The 17,365-nt window shown below is 36.2% G+C and overlaps 1 protein-coding gene across 5 annotated transcripts in view; it reads left to right on the top strand.

Moving 5' to 3' along the window:
• Positions 1 to 17,365, top strand: part of LOC115223946 (citron rho-interacting kinase) — a 366,166-nt gene that overhangs the window by 267,049 nt on the left and 81,752 nt on the right. For 4 of the 5 annotated variants that reach the window (XM_036500031.1, XM_029794695.2, XM_036500028.1 and 1 more), the window contains 2 exons: positions 4,622 to 4,705; positions 10,502 to 10,585. In XM_036500031.1, the coding sequence (XP_036355924.1) occupies positions 4,622 to 4,705; positions 10,502 to 10,585 (168 nt within the window). The remainder of the gene's footprint in view (positions 1 to 4,621; positions 4,706 to 10,501; positions 10,586 to 17,365) is intronic. The other variant, XM_036500033.1, reaches the window with a different exon arrangement.

Raw genomic sequence — 17,365 nt, 5'->3', positions numbered from 1 at the left:
TGGAGAAAGACACCAACCACTCTGCCTGCAACTCCAAGTCCAAACTGGTGACCAAGTAAGATCAAGGAAGTGTTCATAGATTTTCCCAAAGACACAGCAAGGAACACATGCTGCAAGTTCCAGAGCTGTCTTGAGGAGACTATGGTGGAAGCTAAGGGCAACTACTTTTCTCCTAGCCATAATCTAGTTGAGATTTTTTTTAAACTTTTTTAAATACTTTGACTTTTAAATAGGAAATTGTTTTCCTTTACATTTTATGCAAACTGTCAAATTTAGCCTGAATACCCTGTGTGTATATATATATATATATAGTGAAGGCGCGTGGCTCAGTGGTTAGAGCGTCGAGCTTACGATCGTGAGGTTGTGAGCTTGAGTCCCGGACCGGGCTGCGTGTTGTGTTCTTGAGCAAGACACTTTATTTCACGTTGCTCCAGTTCACTCAGCTGTAGAAATGAGTTGCGACGTTACAGGTGCTAAGCTGTATCGGCCCTTGCCTTTCCCTTGGACAACATCGGTGATGTGGAGAGGGGAGGCCGGTATGCATGGGTGACTGCTAGTCTTCCATGAAACAACCTTGCCCAGACTTGTGCCCCAGAGAGTAACTCTCTAGGTGCAAACCCATGGTCAGTGTCTGACCGAAGGGGGTCACTATATATATATTGGGTCATCCCATAAATAATACGGTTTTTTTCAATTGCATGAACTTTAGTTCGTTTGGAGTGGAGACAGGATAAACTACCTGCATCAACTTGCTATAAACGCGGGTATTAATTTTACCATAACCTTATTCCCAGTGCAAGTTTTGAAGAGTGCAGTTCAATTTTAATAGCTATTTTTTCAAAGCTTTAATGGAAATGACAAAGGAGCATATTCGGTATATTTTGCTTTATGAGTTTAATAAAGGCAACAATGCAACAAAAAGTGACAGGAATATTAATGCAGTATATGGGGATCGGACAATAGGCATAAGCCAGTGTCAACGATGGTTCCAGAAATTTCAGGCCAGAAACTACAGCCTAGAAGACAAGTCTCCTCCTGGAAGAACTATAGAGCTCAACGAGGATGTCCTGAAAACCCTGGTGGAACAAAATCCAATTGTAACTGTTGAAGTAGCAGAGAAGTTTAGATTTGGTCATTCAATCATTCGTCGACATCTGTGTGTCATTGGAAAAGTCAGAAAATTGGGTCAGTGGGTTCATTAAACTTTCTGAATCTAATCGTGTGCTCTTCTTTGCTGTCACATCTCACAAATGAACCTTTTTTGGACCAAATAGTGACTGGTGATGAGAAATGGGTTCTCTATAAAAATGTCAAGGAGAAACACCAACACTCCAGGTTAAAGAAAGTCTTCACCCACATAAGGTGTTGTTATCTGTTTGGTGGGATATGAAAGATTCAGTCCACTTTGAACTTTTAAACCCAAACCAAAGGATAAAGATCTATTGCAAGCAACTTGAGCAGCTTAAGTCAGTGCTTAAAGGAAAACAGTTATCTTTGGTTTCAAGACGAAATAATGCTCGGCCTCATACAGCAAGGATGACATTCCAAAGGCTGGAGCAGTTTGAATGGGAAACAATGCTCCAACCATCATATTTGCCAGACATTGCCCCACCTGATTATCATTTATTCTGCAGTCTTCAAAATCATTTGGATGGTAAATAAAATATGAATTCTGTAGGCGAGGTCAGAACAGTACTGGAGAAGTATTTTTTATCACAGACTGAATTTCGGAAGAGAGGCCTTGCAAGCCTACCAGATAGATGGAAGAGCATTGTTGAAAATAAAAGAGTATATTTTAGATTTAAAAAAGAACTTTGTTTATCTTAATTTTGAAAAATAAAATAAGTGTTAAAAAACAGCATTATTTATGGGATGACCCAATATATAGATTATGTGTGTCCTTGTTACTCATTTCCAATATTCTGCAAAAACTATGTCTGGTGACTATGAAATATTACCTTGCTTGGAAAAGTGTGGGGATTGGTGATATGAAGGTCATCCAACTAGCCTTAGAAAATCTACCTCAATAAAATAACCATCCAACTCAGTCCAACTTGGAAAAGGGACATTAACATCATGATGATTATATAATTTCTTAGTTGATTGGTTAGTCTCAACAATAAGGGAAATAAATGCAGTGCAGCAATCTTTTGTTTCTGCTAATGAATGGAAAGGAATAAAAATTTTTACCTGTATGTATTAAAATTTTTCTTTTACATTCATATGTTGCTACGACTTTAATTTAATTGGATTTCATCAGTACAATGTTTAATACAGAGTGTGACAAAAAAAAAACTCTACCTATTACTATTACCAGCAAACACAGGGTGTGTACCATTCCAAACCATAATAACAACTGGAAGCAAAACAACAAAATATTAACTACATAAAAGCACCATTATCACTTGTCTAACTTCACTTGTGGCAGAGTGCAATAGAAAAACCTCTGATCTTTCTGTTACATTTTGATTCTGTGTAACTTGTCAGATTTATACTTTGTAAATATTAACTGTTGACCTATGGTCATACTAATATTAATTGCTAGACGCTGGTCAAGGAAGTCTTTATGTTGTATTTTTGCTTCTTTGATAGACTTGAAAGTCTATTATTCTGTTGAAGATTACTGGTGACTTTATAGATGAAAAAATCTGCATGGTTTTCTTAGAAGGAATAAACTTGATTTGCTGTTGCTTTCTCCTAGTCCATAAAAAAAACTTGTACTCATCTCTGAAAGATCATAAAACAATGAGCTGTACTTACCTTCAAGGTACCTATTACCAATTAGGCAGATGGGCCATTGTGAGTTAAAATGTCTTAGCTAAAGGATACATTCCCATACAAACCATTGACTTTCCAATTAATTTCCCAACATTCACACAATTTCAGTTTTAATATCTAAATGAATTAAAATCCCAATTGGCATAGTCTTCCTGCTTAAGTGTTGAAATCACTGTCTTGAAATTACTGACTGATAAAAGATCAATAGTTTGAACAAGATGATTGACTGGTTGATTGATTAGTTTTAGTGAACTTTAGTTGGTCTAATAATCAAATTGCAGGAAACCACATTCACTGGTGATACTTTAGCTAATGTCAATGTACTTCACCAGAAATACATGTCAGATGAATAGAAAGTATTATTGGGAATGCATCGAGTTGATTAGTTTGGTTAATTCAGATAGGTTGATATTTGAAATCCTTTTAGCTAACCATATTGTTGTAGATTTTATCCTTTTACTTGTTACAGTCATTAGACTGCAGCCATGCTAGGGCCCCACCTTAAAGTATTTTAGTCAAATAAGTCAACACCAATACTTTTTTTTTTTAAGTTTGGTACTTATTTCATTAGTTTCTTTTGCCAAACCATTGTTATGGGAATGTAAACAAACCAACATCAGTTGTCAAGTGGAGGGGAACAAACAGTTACATGCCCATAATATGCTTCCACATAGTTTCAATCTACCAAATTTCTTCACAAGGCATCAGTCGCCCAGATCTATAGTAGAAGACACTTGCTCAAGGTGCTGTGTAGTAGGATTAAACCCAAAACCACATGGTGGCAAAGCAAGCTTCTTAACCACACAGCCATGCCTGCACCTACTGAAGAATCTCCTTTATAAATTCCATTTAACTATTGATAAGCTGAAAGCATAACTCAAAGTATTTGATAGGGATCTTTGTGTTAAGTTTTTGATAGGTGATGCAGGCCTGTCTTCTCTCAGCATCATTTTAACATCCACTTTTCCATTTTTGCATGGATTAGATAGAACTTGTTGAGTTGGATTTTCTATGGCCAGATGTCCTTCCTGTTTCCAAATAAGGTAATATTTCCCTGTTACCGGACATGTTTTCATGGAAGATTGGAAATGGATCCAGCTTGCATGATGGTGACACTTGCTTACAACTATCACACAATGTCAAAGCAGAGAGACAGTCACGTGCATGTCCGTGCACACACACACAGCCATGCCTAATGACACTTTAGGCTTTGCTAAGTTTACCTTGAGGTCTCTCTAGCCTATGTTTTGTTTCCATGTCTGGAATTTCTTCTCTAATTCTTTTACAGATTCATCTACAATAACTAAGCCATCACCATATAATAATTTCCATGAGCAACTCCTCTGTTATGGCTTAGAATACTATACTGAGCAGAAAAGGGTTGAGGACTGATCCTTGATGGTCTCCGTACCTGAACACTAAACTTGTTGCTGAATGTGGATGTATGGTTTTGCAAAAATGTAGCATCAATTCTTTTTACAAAAGCAACTGTGCAAGAATCTATTTTCAGTGGTGGTTGACTTGATACAGATAATAAAGCATGCATCAATGTTTCATTGATTTTGAGGGAGGTGGGGTATCTTTTGTGGACTGAAGAGCACTTAAGTGCCACAGAGACTTCTAGATTTATAGGTCATTCCCTTGTGTATGTGTAGAAATATCTGCACATCATGTGTGTGTGTATCACAACCACACACACACACTCACACAGCATGCTATATTGTGAGCTTGTATAAATAAAATCAAAATTTTTTTTAGAATTTTGCAGCTATTTCTTTATTGAGTTATTGTTCCTAAGAAGTTTTGGATTGAATTATTGTCATTTCTGTATTTTATTATCAAGCTACTTAAAGATGAAGTGCGGTCTTATTCATCGAAGGAAAAACTTGGAGAATCCCATGAGAAACATCTGAAATCAAGGATAGAGGCTAGTAGTCTTTATATATTATTGATTTATTGACTGGCTTTTGTTTGGGATTTAATTTTTGAAAAATACTTTGATGATGTAGACGTTTTTGTTTACTGTTACATATGGATGTTAATTTTCACCCTTTTTAGCTCAGACTCAACTCAATATTAGCCATGTGATAAAACATATTTATCTTTTAGCTTTGATTGTCAGTCACATTAAAATTATTTATTATTTATGTATGAAGAATCTCTACTTTTCACTCCATCTATTTTCTTTTTTAAATATTGCAGACTTCGTGGATATGTTTGTTTTTATTTTATATTTTCATTGTTTTATGCCATTGTGGTATGAAATCAAAGTATCTAAAATAGATGTCTGCTGCTGCCAAAATACTTTTCATTTTAACAATGAAGTATTTTGATTGTTGTTGTGGAAACAAGAAAAAAAAAGAAACTTAGTTTTAAAAATTATTTTATAAAAAAAAATTCTTTAATTACAGAAGGATGTTTAAGTGAGCTTTGCTATGCATTAACCAAGGATTTTCTGTTAATTTTATTTGCATTAATTGTCAGAGTTCTTTAAGCTATAGATTTCCTTGTGAATTCTGACAGGTGATTTTGCTCCTGAGTTTTAATGTGAACTTTGATATTTTTAGCAAATTTGCTTGTTAACACATGCCACGTAATATACATACTTACATAGCAGTAAATGCTATTATCTTGCTTTGTTGACATTTTGAATTTTGGAATGATTTCAGTTAAATATTTTATTAAAAAATTAAATTAGCTAAGAGATATTTGGTTTGTTAAAACTGACTGAAAATTCATAAATTGCCCGAAATCTTGGTAAAGTGCTCTTGAAGTTTAATCAATGAAAATCTAAAATCAAATAGATTTTCTCAACAGAGTTTGAAACTAGAGCCAGCATGGAGATTATTTCTGATGATTTTGATAAGCCCCAATGTGTGTGTGCACGCACATACGTGTACTCGTCCATGGCCTATTGGTTAGCATGTTGCAGTCACAATTGCAAGATCATGGTTTCGATACCCATACCAGGCAATGCATTGTGTTCTTGAGCAAAACACTTCATTTCAAATTGTTCTGCAATCACCTCAACATCTGATGTGTGGCACCTGTATAGGGAATGTCAATTTGATGGAGAGAGTGAACAAATGCACAGGACAAACATTTGGTCACTATAAACAAATTATCTTTGCATATTGTTCAGCAACAAGTTGTTAAACCACCATCTGTCATTTATGACAGGAGAGTCCACTGTGTAGTTAGTTCAGTTAGGGGATATAAAATTTCTCAGCATTGCTGATACACATCTTCCATCCATGCCATTTTAAAACTCTTGGATAGTGCATCTACTGTATTCTAACAATTGGTTGATGTAGTGTTTTGCTGGTCTTTTTTCCATTTAAGATGAACAGGTTGCCACCGAAGAACTTCAGCCACTAACTCCATTTTTTGACACCAGCTGTGTCCAATAAATTACAACCTGTGCTTTCATATTGTTTCTGTGATATATGGGATGTCTTGGTGTAGTTCTTTATTAGTCGTATTGATGCAATGATAAAGTTAGAGCAGCACAGACCAACCTGATGTATGTGCCAGTTAGTGTTTTCTTCATGAGAGCTATTAGTGTCCATAATAGATTCAGCTGCAGCTCTAAAGAAGTCTATTTTAGTTTTCACAGAAGATTAAATTTCCATATCCTATCCAAACAGTTAAGCATTCCCCATGCTTTACTAATATATATATATATTTAAGGAACTTGTTATTTCATTTGAATGTTTCTGTGTTAATAATTTTACATCAAAGACTTTCTTTTTGTTTAAATTTTGTTTGTACAATTTTCCAATCGGCAATAGCATGTTACATACAATATGTCCTGCCAGTCGTGCATATGGAGATGGTGGTGGGGGTTAACGCCCCCCCCCCCCCCCCGACCTGGCTTTCTTATTAAAAGTCAAAAATTATTTTGAACCCCATGTATCTGCCCACAAAATAATGGACACAGCAATATACAGTATCATCTTATTGTCCACTTATTTGAGAGAAAACATTGGCCACATTTTAGACTACATCCATATTTAAAAAATTAACAAAAAAATGATCCAGCCTTCTTTTATCAGTTGAGTTAACATGTAACTCTAACTTCCCTCTCTCTCATTTACTATTCTGGTCAGTATCTGCTGATGATATACCACCTCATCTTTATTCGCTCAATAATGCATCAACCTGCTCCTGTTATCTCCACTACACCCCTACCATCTCACTCTCTAATGAAGTAATTGTTCAGTTATTTATTTTTCTGCATTTGTATATTCTGTGGGAACTTCTGATAGCATAGGTTAGGTTAGTATTATTTTGATTAGTGTATACTCTGTTTGAGCAACTTTTACTTCAATAATTTCTGTAGATGAATTGTAGTGATAAAGAGACAAAGTAATGTTATTATATGATTAGTGATGGGTTAATTCATAGAAAATATATGAACAAGTATTGCAGGACTGACTGTATGTAAAACTGGTATCATTTTTGCAAATGCTTAGGAGCTGAGTACATTTAAGCAAGAACTTTGGCATTGAATCACATTGCTTGGCATGGGACAGTATACAAAATATTACTTGTTAATTTTATTAACTTTTGGAAGAGGAAAACTTTGGCTGTATTGTAGTTGATAGCTATGTGTTATTCAGTAACTATATGTTGTTCATTAGCTACATGTTATTCTATGATGTTAATTTCCACAGTAGTATAACTGCTTTTAACTAACCTATACATCATGGCTTTGTAACAATGATGATATGGACAATAGTTTTAACAAACTTGCACGTTCCAGTGAAAGTCTGGCAGTTGTTTGTTCCTAGTAACTTATTGGTCTCACCCCTTCAAAGCAAGGAGCCAAAAAGCTTTTAGAAATGTAAATAAGGTTCACTCTACACTCATGTAAACATCTTTGTGACAGAGGACAATATATTTAGAAATTTTTTAATATTTTCCAAATATTTTTCTGAAATCATTATTACTTAACTTCTTTAACAATAAGGAGTTACTACAAATTTGCTCATTAATTTAGCAGCAAATATACTTTAATATATTTTAAGATGTTGATAAGGGCTGTCACAGTTGGCTACTGTCAGTATGTTACATAAAATTCTGTCATCATCATCATCATCATCGTTTAACGTCCGCTTTCCGCGCTAGCACGGGTTGGACGGTTTGACCGGGTCTGGGAAGCCAGGGGCCGCACCAGGCTCCAGTCTGAATCTGGCAGAGTTTCTACGGCTGGATGCCCTTCCTAACGCCAACCACTCCGTGAGTGGATTGGGTGCTTTTTACGTGCCACCTGCACAGGGGCCGGAGGGTCCGGCATCGTCACGATCGGTTCGAGCATTTTAACGTGTCAGCGGCACATGGGCAACGAGGTCCGGGGTACTTTGGGGATCCAGGGTACTTTGGGGATCCGGGGTACTTAGAATGAGTAGGGGGTATGTGGAATTGCTGCAGAAAGCAGCCCGGGTCTTTGTAGTCACAGCATTTATCATCACTGAGTAACGTAATTAGGTAGAGGATATTCTAGAGTTGAGTTGGGGAGGGGGAGGTCCAGTTGAGGCGGGTAATATAGGAGGGCAACCAGTGGGGAAGGTTGGGGTAAGGAGGAACGATGGCAGGAAGGGTTGGTGTAGGTTCCTAAGAAATAAAGACATTCGTTATCGTCACTGAGTAACGTTATTAGGTAGAGGAAAGAATACAGATATTCGAGAGTTGAGTTGGGGAGGGGGGGTCCAGTTGAGGCGGGTAATATAGGGGAGCAACCAGTGGGGAAGGTTGGGGTAAGGAGGAACGATGGCAGGAAGGGTTGGTGTAGGTTCCTAAGAAATAAAAACATAGGATATTACGAGGCGGGAGGGTGCTAAAGGGGATAGTCGGAATGAGGCAGTGTCAGGAGGAAGCATAAGATCGGTGGGCAGTTGATGAGCTATGGCGCTAGCAGCTTGTCTTTTCACATTGAAAGCATATGAGGAGAAGGGGTAGTGGGGGGAGGAGGAGGGAGTAGGGCGTATCCGGTGTAGATGGTGAGGACAGGGTATACTGGTATTGGTGGTGGGAGGTGAGGAACAGTGTTCACCGGTATTGGTGGTGGGGGTGAGAACAGTGTTCATCGGTATTGGTGGTGGGGGTGGGGGGGCGGGCGCACCGCCAATGGCTGAAAGATGGGAAGAGATGGGAAGAGATAGGATTACGGCTTGAGGTAGCCTGGCCTAAGGTTAAATTTTGTAGAGAGAGAGATAGAAAGATAAATCAAGTTATGGCGAAGGCTTGAAAGTAGCCTAAAAGGTTAAATTTTCGTAACAATGTATGAAGAAACGTAGTAACAACGAATAAAATAGTAAGATAAATTTTTAAGAACTTGCTGCGGACATCGAACGGGAGTTGAAATTGAATTGGGAATTTAAATTATAGAATCGTAATGGTGAGAGGAGGAAAAAAGACCGCCAATGGCTGAAAGATGGGAAGAGATGGGAAGAGATAGGATTACGGCTTGAGGTAGCCTGGCCTAAGGTTAAATTTTGTAGAGAGAGAGATAGAAAGATAAATCAAGTTATGGCGAAGGCTTGAAAGTAGCCTAAAAGGTTAAATTTTCGTAACAATGTATGAAGAAACGTAGTAACAACGAATAAAATAGTAAGATAAATTTTTAAGAACTTGCTGCGGACATCGAACGGGAGTTGAAATTGAATTGGGAATTTAAATATAGAATCGTAATGGTGAGAGGAGGAAAAAAGACCGCCAATGGCTGAAAGATGGGAAGAGATGGGAAGAGATAGGATTACGGCTTGAGGTAGCCTGGCCTAAGGTTAAATTTTGTAGAGAGAGAGATAGAAAGATAAATCAAGTTATGGCGAAGGCTTGAAAGTAGCCTAAAAGGTTAAATTTTCGTAACAATGTATGAAGAAACGTAGTAACAACGAATAAAATAGTAAGATAAATTTTGAATTATAATTAAATTTTCACTAAAATTCAACAAGAAATATCTGATAATTATTCAAAATTCATCAATAAAGCAATAAACATAAGTAGGATTGTTTTGGTTTCTATCTACAGTATGTCTGTCAATATAAATTGAAGATCTGAAAATGTTCCCTTTTCTGTTAACCCTTTTGTTATCATATTTCTGTTAGAACACATTGCATTTGTTTTTATTAATTTGGAAGATATTAAAGAATTTAGGACAATAGCTTGGCTATTATTAAGCTGGTGGTTTGAAACAAAATTCTCAAAAAATTTTGATGGCAAGGTTTAAACTTACGTAACTTTAAAGTAGAAAGTAGTGGTCTCAAGTGTGTTGGTATCAAAAGGGTTAATATAAACATTCTTTATTTCTAAGTTTCATTGCCTTTATCAACTACAGATAGAAAGACAAAAAATTTGATAGCTAAGGGAGCCTAAAACTCAGCTGTAAAATATTAGCAATTCTTAAAATTTTTATTATTTTTTTAACAGTAATTTTCTACAGCAAATTGATCAGTATTGTCTATAGATTTGTAATGTCTCTCTGAAGCTTTTAGGTTTGTAAACACTTCAGTGCCAGTGGTCATCTTTTCAGCCAAGGGAATCCATCAGCTATATGTACACCTCTCTCTTTGTTGGTTTTGTAAATAATTCAGATGTTAAATGTTGCATTAACTTGCAGTAGTTGGTGCAAAGTATTTGACTCACAATGTGTAAATACTCAATGGGCATATGTTATAGCAAATAGACTTGATAAAACAAAATAATGTGTGATTTCTCACAGAACAAAGAACTTGAAATTGAAAGATTGAAAGCTGAAAAAACTGATGTTAGGAAAAGAGACAAGTTGTGCCGAGAAAAGATCATGGTGAGTGCGCACTGCTGTCATATCCCTGTGATCATGTGGCTGCTCTGGAACTGAAGGAGCAGAAATATTTGATAAGATTCTAGCTGCATCTACTCACTCTAGTCTTCAACAATAGCACATCTCCACTAATATTCTCTTGTCTCTAACTGTACACTGCTCATTGCTTCCATTTATTCCATCAAATTTTCCCCTTGCTAGCATGATGCATAGATCATCTCTTAGTATTTGCTTTTGCTTTGAAACCTTGTATTATGAGTGCATTTGATGTTTACTATCAGCAATACAAACCTCTCACCTCTTTTAACTGGTTTTGTTTAAATTTTCCTGCTTATTTTATGTGATTTTGTAACCCTTTCTTCTGTTTAATAATTTGGGAGAACTTTCATTTAATTTTCTTTGTTTTTCTGTGTAAATTGCTTCACACATGTAATAACATTATGACCTTGTGTGTTTTCTTCTTTTTTTAAAAACAATTTTTTTAATGCTGGGCAAGGATTTCTGCTGTCATTTACTCAACAGTCAATGTTTTTTAATGCCTTATTCCAAACACACACACAAAAAAGAAAAAAGAATTGTGAAATTACATTTTTATTCTTCTACTTTTCTGTCAATAGACTGCAGCCATCATGGCCTGATTAAGACTCATAGAAGCCCTAAGCACTTAAAAAAAATTTTGATGCCCCCATATAGGCGCAGGAGTGGCTGTGTGGTAAGTAGCTTCTTTACCAACCACATGGTTCCAGGTTCAGTCCCACTGCGTGGCACCTTGGGCAAGTGTCTTCTACTATAGCCTCGGGCCGACCAAAGCCTTGTGAGTGGATTTGGTAGACGGAAACTGAAAGAAGTCCGTCGTATATATGTATATATATATATATGCGTGTGTGTGTTTGTGTGTCTGTGTTTGTCCCCCTAGCATTGCTTGACAACCGATGCTGGTGTGTTTATGTCCCTGTTACTTAGCGGTTGGGCTAAAGAGACTGATAGAATAAGTACTGGGCTTACAAAAGAATAAGTCCCGGGGTCGAGTTGCTCGATTAAAGGCGGTGCTCCAGCATGGCCGCAGTCAAATGACTGAAACAAGTAAAAGAGTAAAGAGAGTATATATATGTAATTCAAAATGTAAACAATAATAAGCCAAAAAAAATGCATTTTTATTATTCAAAATGAAACAATACTAAGAGTAAGATGGAAAATAATGTGTATTTTTGTATACTTCGATTTTATATATATTAGAAAAGTTTTCTCCTATCTTTTTTAATTGCTAAGTCTTTAGTCAGATCCTCAAAATTAATCTTATTTAATACATTCGTTTCTATATTTACTTAGTAGAGATAAAGCATCCTGAATATCATTTCAGCAAGTTTCAAGTGATTGTTTTTGTGTCACAAACTATTTACCATTTCTGTGGTACCTCCTTTCCCCTGATGCCCTAAGCATATGCTTATTTTGTGGTTAATCCAGCGTTGACAGCTATGTTGGGTTACTGTCTTGAAAGGTTTTAGTTGAACAAATTGACCCCAGTAATTATTTTTTTGAAATCTGATACTTGTTCTATGAATCCTTTTAGCAAAACTGCTAAGTACAAAATTATGCCAATTGTCAAGCAGTGATTAGGGGGAGGGGGGGCAACATACACGTATATGTATAAGTATGTGTGTATATATACACACACACACAATGGGCTTTCACACAGTTCCCATTTACCAAATTCACTTACAAGACAATGGTTGTCCTGAGGTTAAGTTGTATATAGAATACACTTACCCATGGTGCTATGCAGTGAGACTCGAGTGAGCTTCTTAACCACACAGCCATGCATCTAGCTAATGTAAAAGTTTTAAATAAAAGTTAAATTTAACTTTGCCAAACAGAATGAAACCCTAACATAATCTAGGATAATTCATTGAGGGAATTAGAAAGTGCAAAGTTCAAACTTTAAAAAAAAAATTCACACAGCTTATGTTTTGTATTTTTATTTTATGCTTGATTTATTTAATGTCATCCAGTTTAAAATTGAAATTCAACCCTCAACCTCAATGCAATAATACATTTTAATATTTATGATGTTGTGTTGTGCTAGCAGGACCTGACAGATCTAATAAACATGTATTCAGCTCTGCTAACATATTTTTTTTAAATAAATCATCGCATTACATCATCATCATTATCATAAAATTCACTTTCCATGCTGAATTGGGCCGGATGCTTTGATAGAATCTGTAAACTCAGAAGACCACATTCTGCTTTTAATGACTCAGTTTTGGCATGGTTTCTATGGTTGGATACACTTCCTAACATGAGCCACTTTACAGTATTTATATTAGTTTATAATACCTTCAAGCTTCCTAATTCCTATTTTATAACCTGCTTCAATATAAGCCCTCTATACTGGTTTGATTTTTAGCTTGAAATGTTTATAGGTAGGGTTTGTATTTTCTCAAAGTAAACCTGAACATTAACAGAGAGTGAGTTTCTACTATTTAGGGCTGGATGTAAAGAGGAACTAAACTCAACCCACAACAACCTAGAAACCAATACTATTACTGTTTTCTCATGTAAAATATCATTTTTTCCAGATTTTTAAACCTAAGAATTATGGGTTTGTACTACACATGAAAACTTAATGTTATCTTTGTTGTATCTCAGGAGGTTCATTATGTGAATTGTAAACCCATCCATTGGCTCTATTTCACTTTTTATTATTATCAGGCAAGTTGGTTAACCATTTAACCAATTAACTAATTGATTGTTTGATTAATAGCTCATTCAATCAGCTAGGTTTGTGCAGGGTTTTTTGTCACCATTTGCTACCACATCAATGACATGAGCTATCTATTTCAGGTCTGCTTTATGTCTGTTTTCTAGTTTACGGTGTCTATATTTATACGGATGCCAGTAAAAATGTATATGAGAGAGAAAAGGAGAAAGAGAAAGAGAGTGTGTGCATGTGTGTTCATGTGCTTTTGTGTGGCTTAGTTTGGATTCTGTGAATACTCACAGAATACTCACATAAGTGCAGTTTTCTATGCTTGCATGGATTGGACGGAATTTATTGAGGCAGATTTTCTTTGACCAGATACCTTTCCTGTAACAAACCTTCATGTTTCCAAGCAAGTTGATATTTCCCAAGGCCAGACATGTTTTCTTGAAAGATTACAAATGAATGACACTGTATAACAGTGACACACATTTCCACCTATTACATGATGTCAAGACACACACAGGATTCTTTTAGTTTTTCATCTACTAAATCCACTCACAAGGTTTTGTTCAGCCTGAGGCTATGGTAGAGGACACTTGACCAATTTTTCACACAGTGGAACTAAGCCTAAAGCCATATGCAACAGGGAAGCATACTTCTTGGCCTCATAGCCATGCCTGCATCTATTGGTATAGTTTAATATACTGCTCCTGCGATTTAATTTGGGTTTCATTCTAAAATGCAAGTATATTTTAAATTTCTGAAACTACTTCTATTTATCACTCATTAAATTAAAATTCCTCTATATATCACCTTTATTCAAATACATAGGCATGGTTGCGTGCTTATTTCCCAAGCATATTGTCTTGGGTTCTGTCCCTCTGCACAGCACCTTAGGCCAACCAAAACCATGCAAGTGGTTCTGGAAGACAAGTCAAAAGAAGCCCGTCATGCACGCGTACGTTTTTGTGTGTACCCTTTTCTAGACACCACATGATGGGTGTCAATGAGCACTGTCATTCAATCAAGGTTATTCATTTCCAGTCTTTTGCAACAATAACAAATTTTTTTTTTAAATGTCTGGTTATCGGAAAATAATGACTTGCTTGGAAACAAGTAGAGAATGGTGACTGGAAGGATATCCAACCACAGAAAATTTGCTGCAACAAATTGTCTGATTCATGCAAGCATGGAAAAGTAGACATTGAATGTTGATGATATAGTATCATGAACTATATTTGTTCATGATAGACAACTGTTTATCTTGCTGACACTCTGTATTAAATCATTTTAATCTTCAGGTGATTATTTTTATTTTCTCTCTATTTTCTCATTTCTAATAAGGAATTAGAGAGCAAAATATATCATTATTTCCATTAAAAAAATCTTGATTTTGGCTTTCTAATAAAAAAAAAATTCTATTTACAACTGGAAGTAAAATATTACATGAGATTGACTAACATTTTACTCAGGATAATATCTGGTTGATTAGTTTCTTATTCAAAAACAAGTTGAAGAGGCTCTCTCAAAGACTGAATATTATTAAAAAAATTTTTTTGTCTCTAGATTCTACAAGAACCATTTTATCATTATGATATTTATTCTGATTTCATTCAATGATCACTTAATTCATAATTAGTTTGGCAGCAGATGTTTTACACCTCATTTATATTTGTTGTAAATTATACTTTTAATCACCGACTTCACTGTATATATACCCTTCACACACACATGCCTACACCAGGTGTAAACCTGATTGTATGGTGAAGAAGTTTACTTTCACATCACATGGTTTTGGGTTCTGTCCCACTGTGTGGCACCTTTGGCAGGTGTTTTCTACTATAAACTCAGGCAGACCAAAGCTTTGTGTGTGGATTTGGTAGACAGAAACTTAAGAAGCCCATTGTGTGTGTGCGTTTGCTACAGCTAGCTGTAGAAAACTCTGTCCAACCTACATGAGGAAGTAGATGTTCAAATGATGATGTTTAATACAAAATGTCCAACAACACTCTCTCTCAAAACTTTCTCTTCCACCACTACCTTCATTAAACTCCTCAAGCCCACTCCCCTCATTAAGTACCATGGCTCAGGGTATTCCGGATAGCCAGTTTATTACTCTATCATTCATTCTACAACGTGTAGGAAATAGAAAAAGTAGCTGGTATAAACCTTAAATATTTGAAGATACTGTTGCCACTTCCCTAACTTCACAAGTACTATATTTATGGCCACGTAAAATAGGGTGTTTTTTTTTTTTTTTTTTTTAACCCCTCTCTGTACTAGTTGCCCAGGCAACCCTGGACAGTTAAACTATGTCCTGGCAAATGAACCAGATAACAGTTATATTACCATTATATTGTGTCCTTTATAGGACAGTGAATAAATATTCTTTGACATTGAAGTCACCTTATAAGGTGATTTTGTCTTGTATTTGTATTCTGGCTAAGAGACTAAGTTATCTTTACCTTTAATCTTTTATTTGTTTCAGTCATTGGACTGTAGCCATGCTGGGGCACCACCTTGAAAGGTTTAGTTGAACAAGTTAACACCAGTACTTATTTCTATCTGGTTGTTATTTTCGCGGTCTCTTTTGCCAAACCGCTAAATTACAGGGATGTAACAAACTAACACCAGTTGTCAGGTGGTGGTGGGGTATGCATAAAGTCAGACATGCATGCATGCACTCACACACATAAAAATACATATGGGCTTCTTTCAGTTTTCATCTACAAAATCCACTCACAAAGCTTTAGTCAGCCCAGGGTTATAGTAGAAGACACTTGCCCAAGGTGCTATGCAGTGGGACTGAACCTAAGATCACATGGTAAAAAGCAAGCTTCTTAACCACACCGTCACACCTGTGCCTATAAGTTAGTGCAAAATCCTTTTTTAACTTCCTCATCTGCATTAAATGTGGGTGTATACACACTGACAACTGTAGTCAGTGCATCTATTGGAAGCAGCAAGTTTGAAACAGTGAGTCTGAAATCTTTCACTGATGACAGTAAGTAGTTATGGTAGCCTATTAATGAGATCATTGTAGATTGCCAAGACTATTGTGTGTATGTGCTATTTATCTAATAGTTTTTCTTTCCCAAAATTAAGTTATATCCATCACTGTCTTCCTTTGTTGAGTACCACAATTTGACAACTTCAGGTTGATCATGGGTGGAATTTAGCTGTGTAGAAGACTGGTACGTTTTTGTGGGTGTGTATGTGTGACTCTCTCTCTCTCTAAGTTTGTGCCAATGCAAGCTGATGTTGAGTTGTGTCCCTTTATTTCAAGAATGGTACTTTTGTCTTTCAATAAAGATTCCTAAAATAGGAGAGTATTGTAGTTCGCTTGAAGCATTGTGTATTGTTTGTAAAGAATAAAAAGTTTTGAATGGTATAACAATGCACTATAATACAGACAATGGACTATATACCTGTTGTAATTTAGTCATCCATAGTCTGTTATGATATTTCGGAATAATGTTCCTTCTTCAGATATTCTTAGATGGAGTCACTGCTATAATCGGTTTGCCAACGGCTTTTTAATTTTTTTTGGCAGCGTCTTAGCAGTGGTTTCACAATGCTCCTTCTGGAATACCTCATAAGAAGTGTGTGTGGTTGGCCATGTCTCAATCTCATGTGTGCTGGTACATCCGTAGCACTGCTTCTAAGTTACATATTATACATGTTGCTTCCTTGAACCTACATGCACCCGATGTATCTTAATAATGTATTGATTACCAACCTCCAGCCTGTTGTTAATTTGGGGCCCTAGTCTGTGTATGAGTATAGCTTCCTTAATTCTTAAATTACCCAAATTTCTTTCATTGTCCTCAATTGTGACTGTTATGCTTTTGTCGGTGTTCTGGCATCTGTCTAGATGTTTTCTGAAGAGAGAGAGAGGGTTGTTGGACATTTTGTATTAATCATCATCATTTGAACATCTACTTTTGTCCATCATCATGGACAACACCTACTTCTCATTCCAGGACCACATATACAAACAGACAACAGGTCTCCCCATGGGATCCAGTCTCTCGGGCCTACTAGCCATCATTTATGTGAGCTATCTGGAACGTCGAGCA

This window comes from Octopus sinensis, linkage group LG2, assembly GCF_006345805.1.
Source record: "Octopus sinensis linkage group LG2, ASM634580v1, whole genome shotgun sequence".
NCBI lineage: Eukaryota > Metazoa > Mollusca > Cephalopoda > Octopoda > Octopodidae > Octopus > Octopus sinensis.
This window is presented reverse-complemented; position numbering and strand designations above follow the sequence as displayed.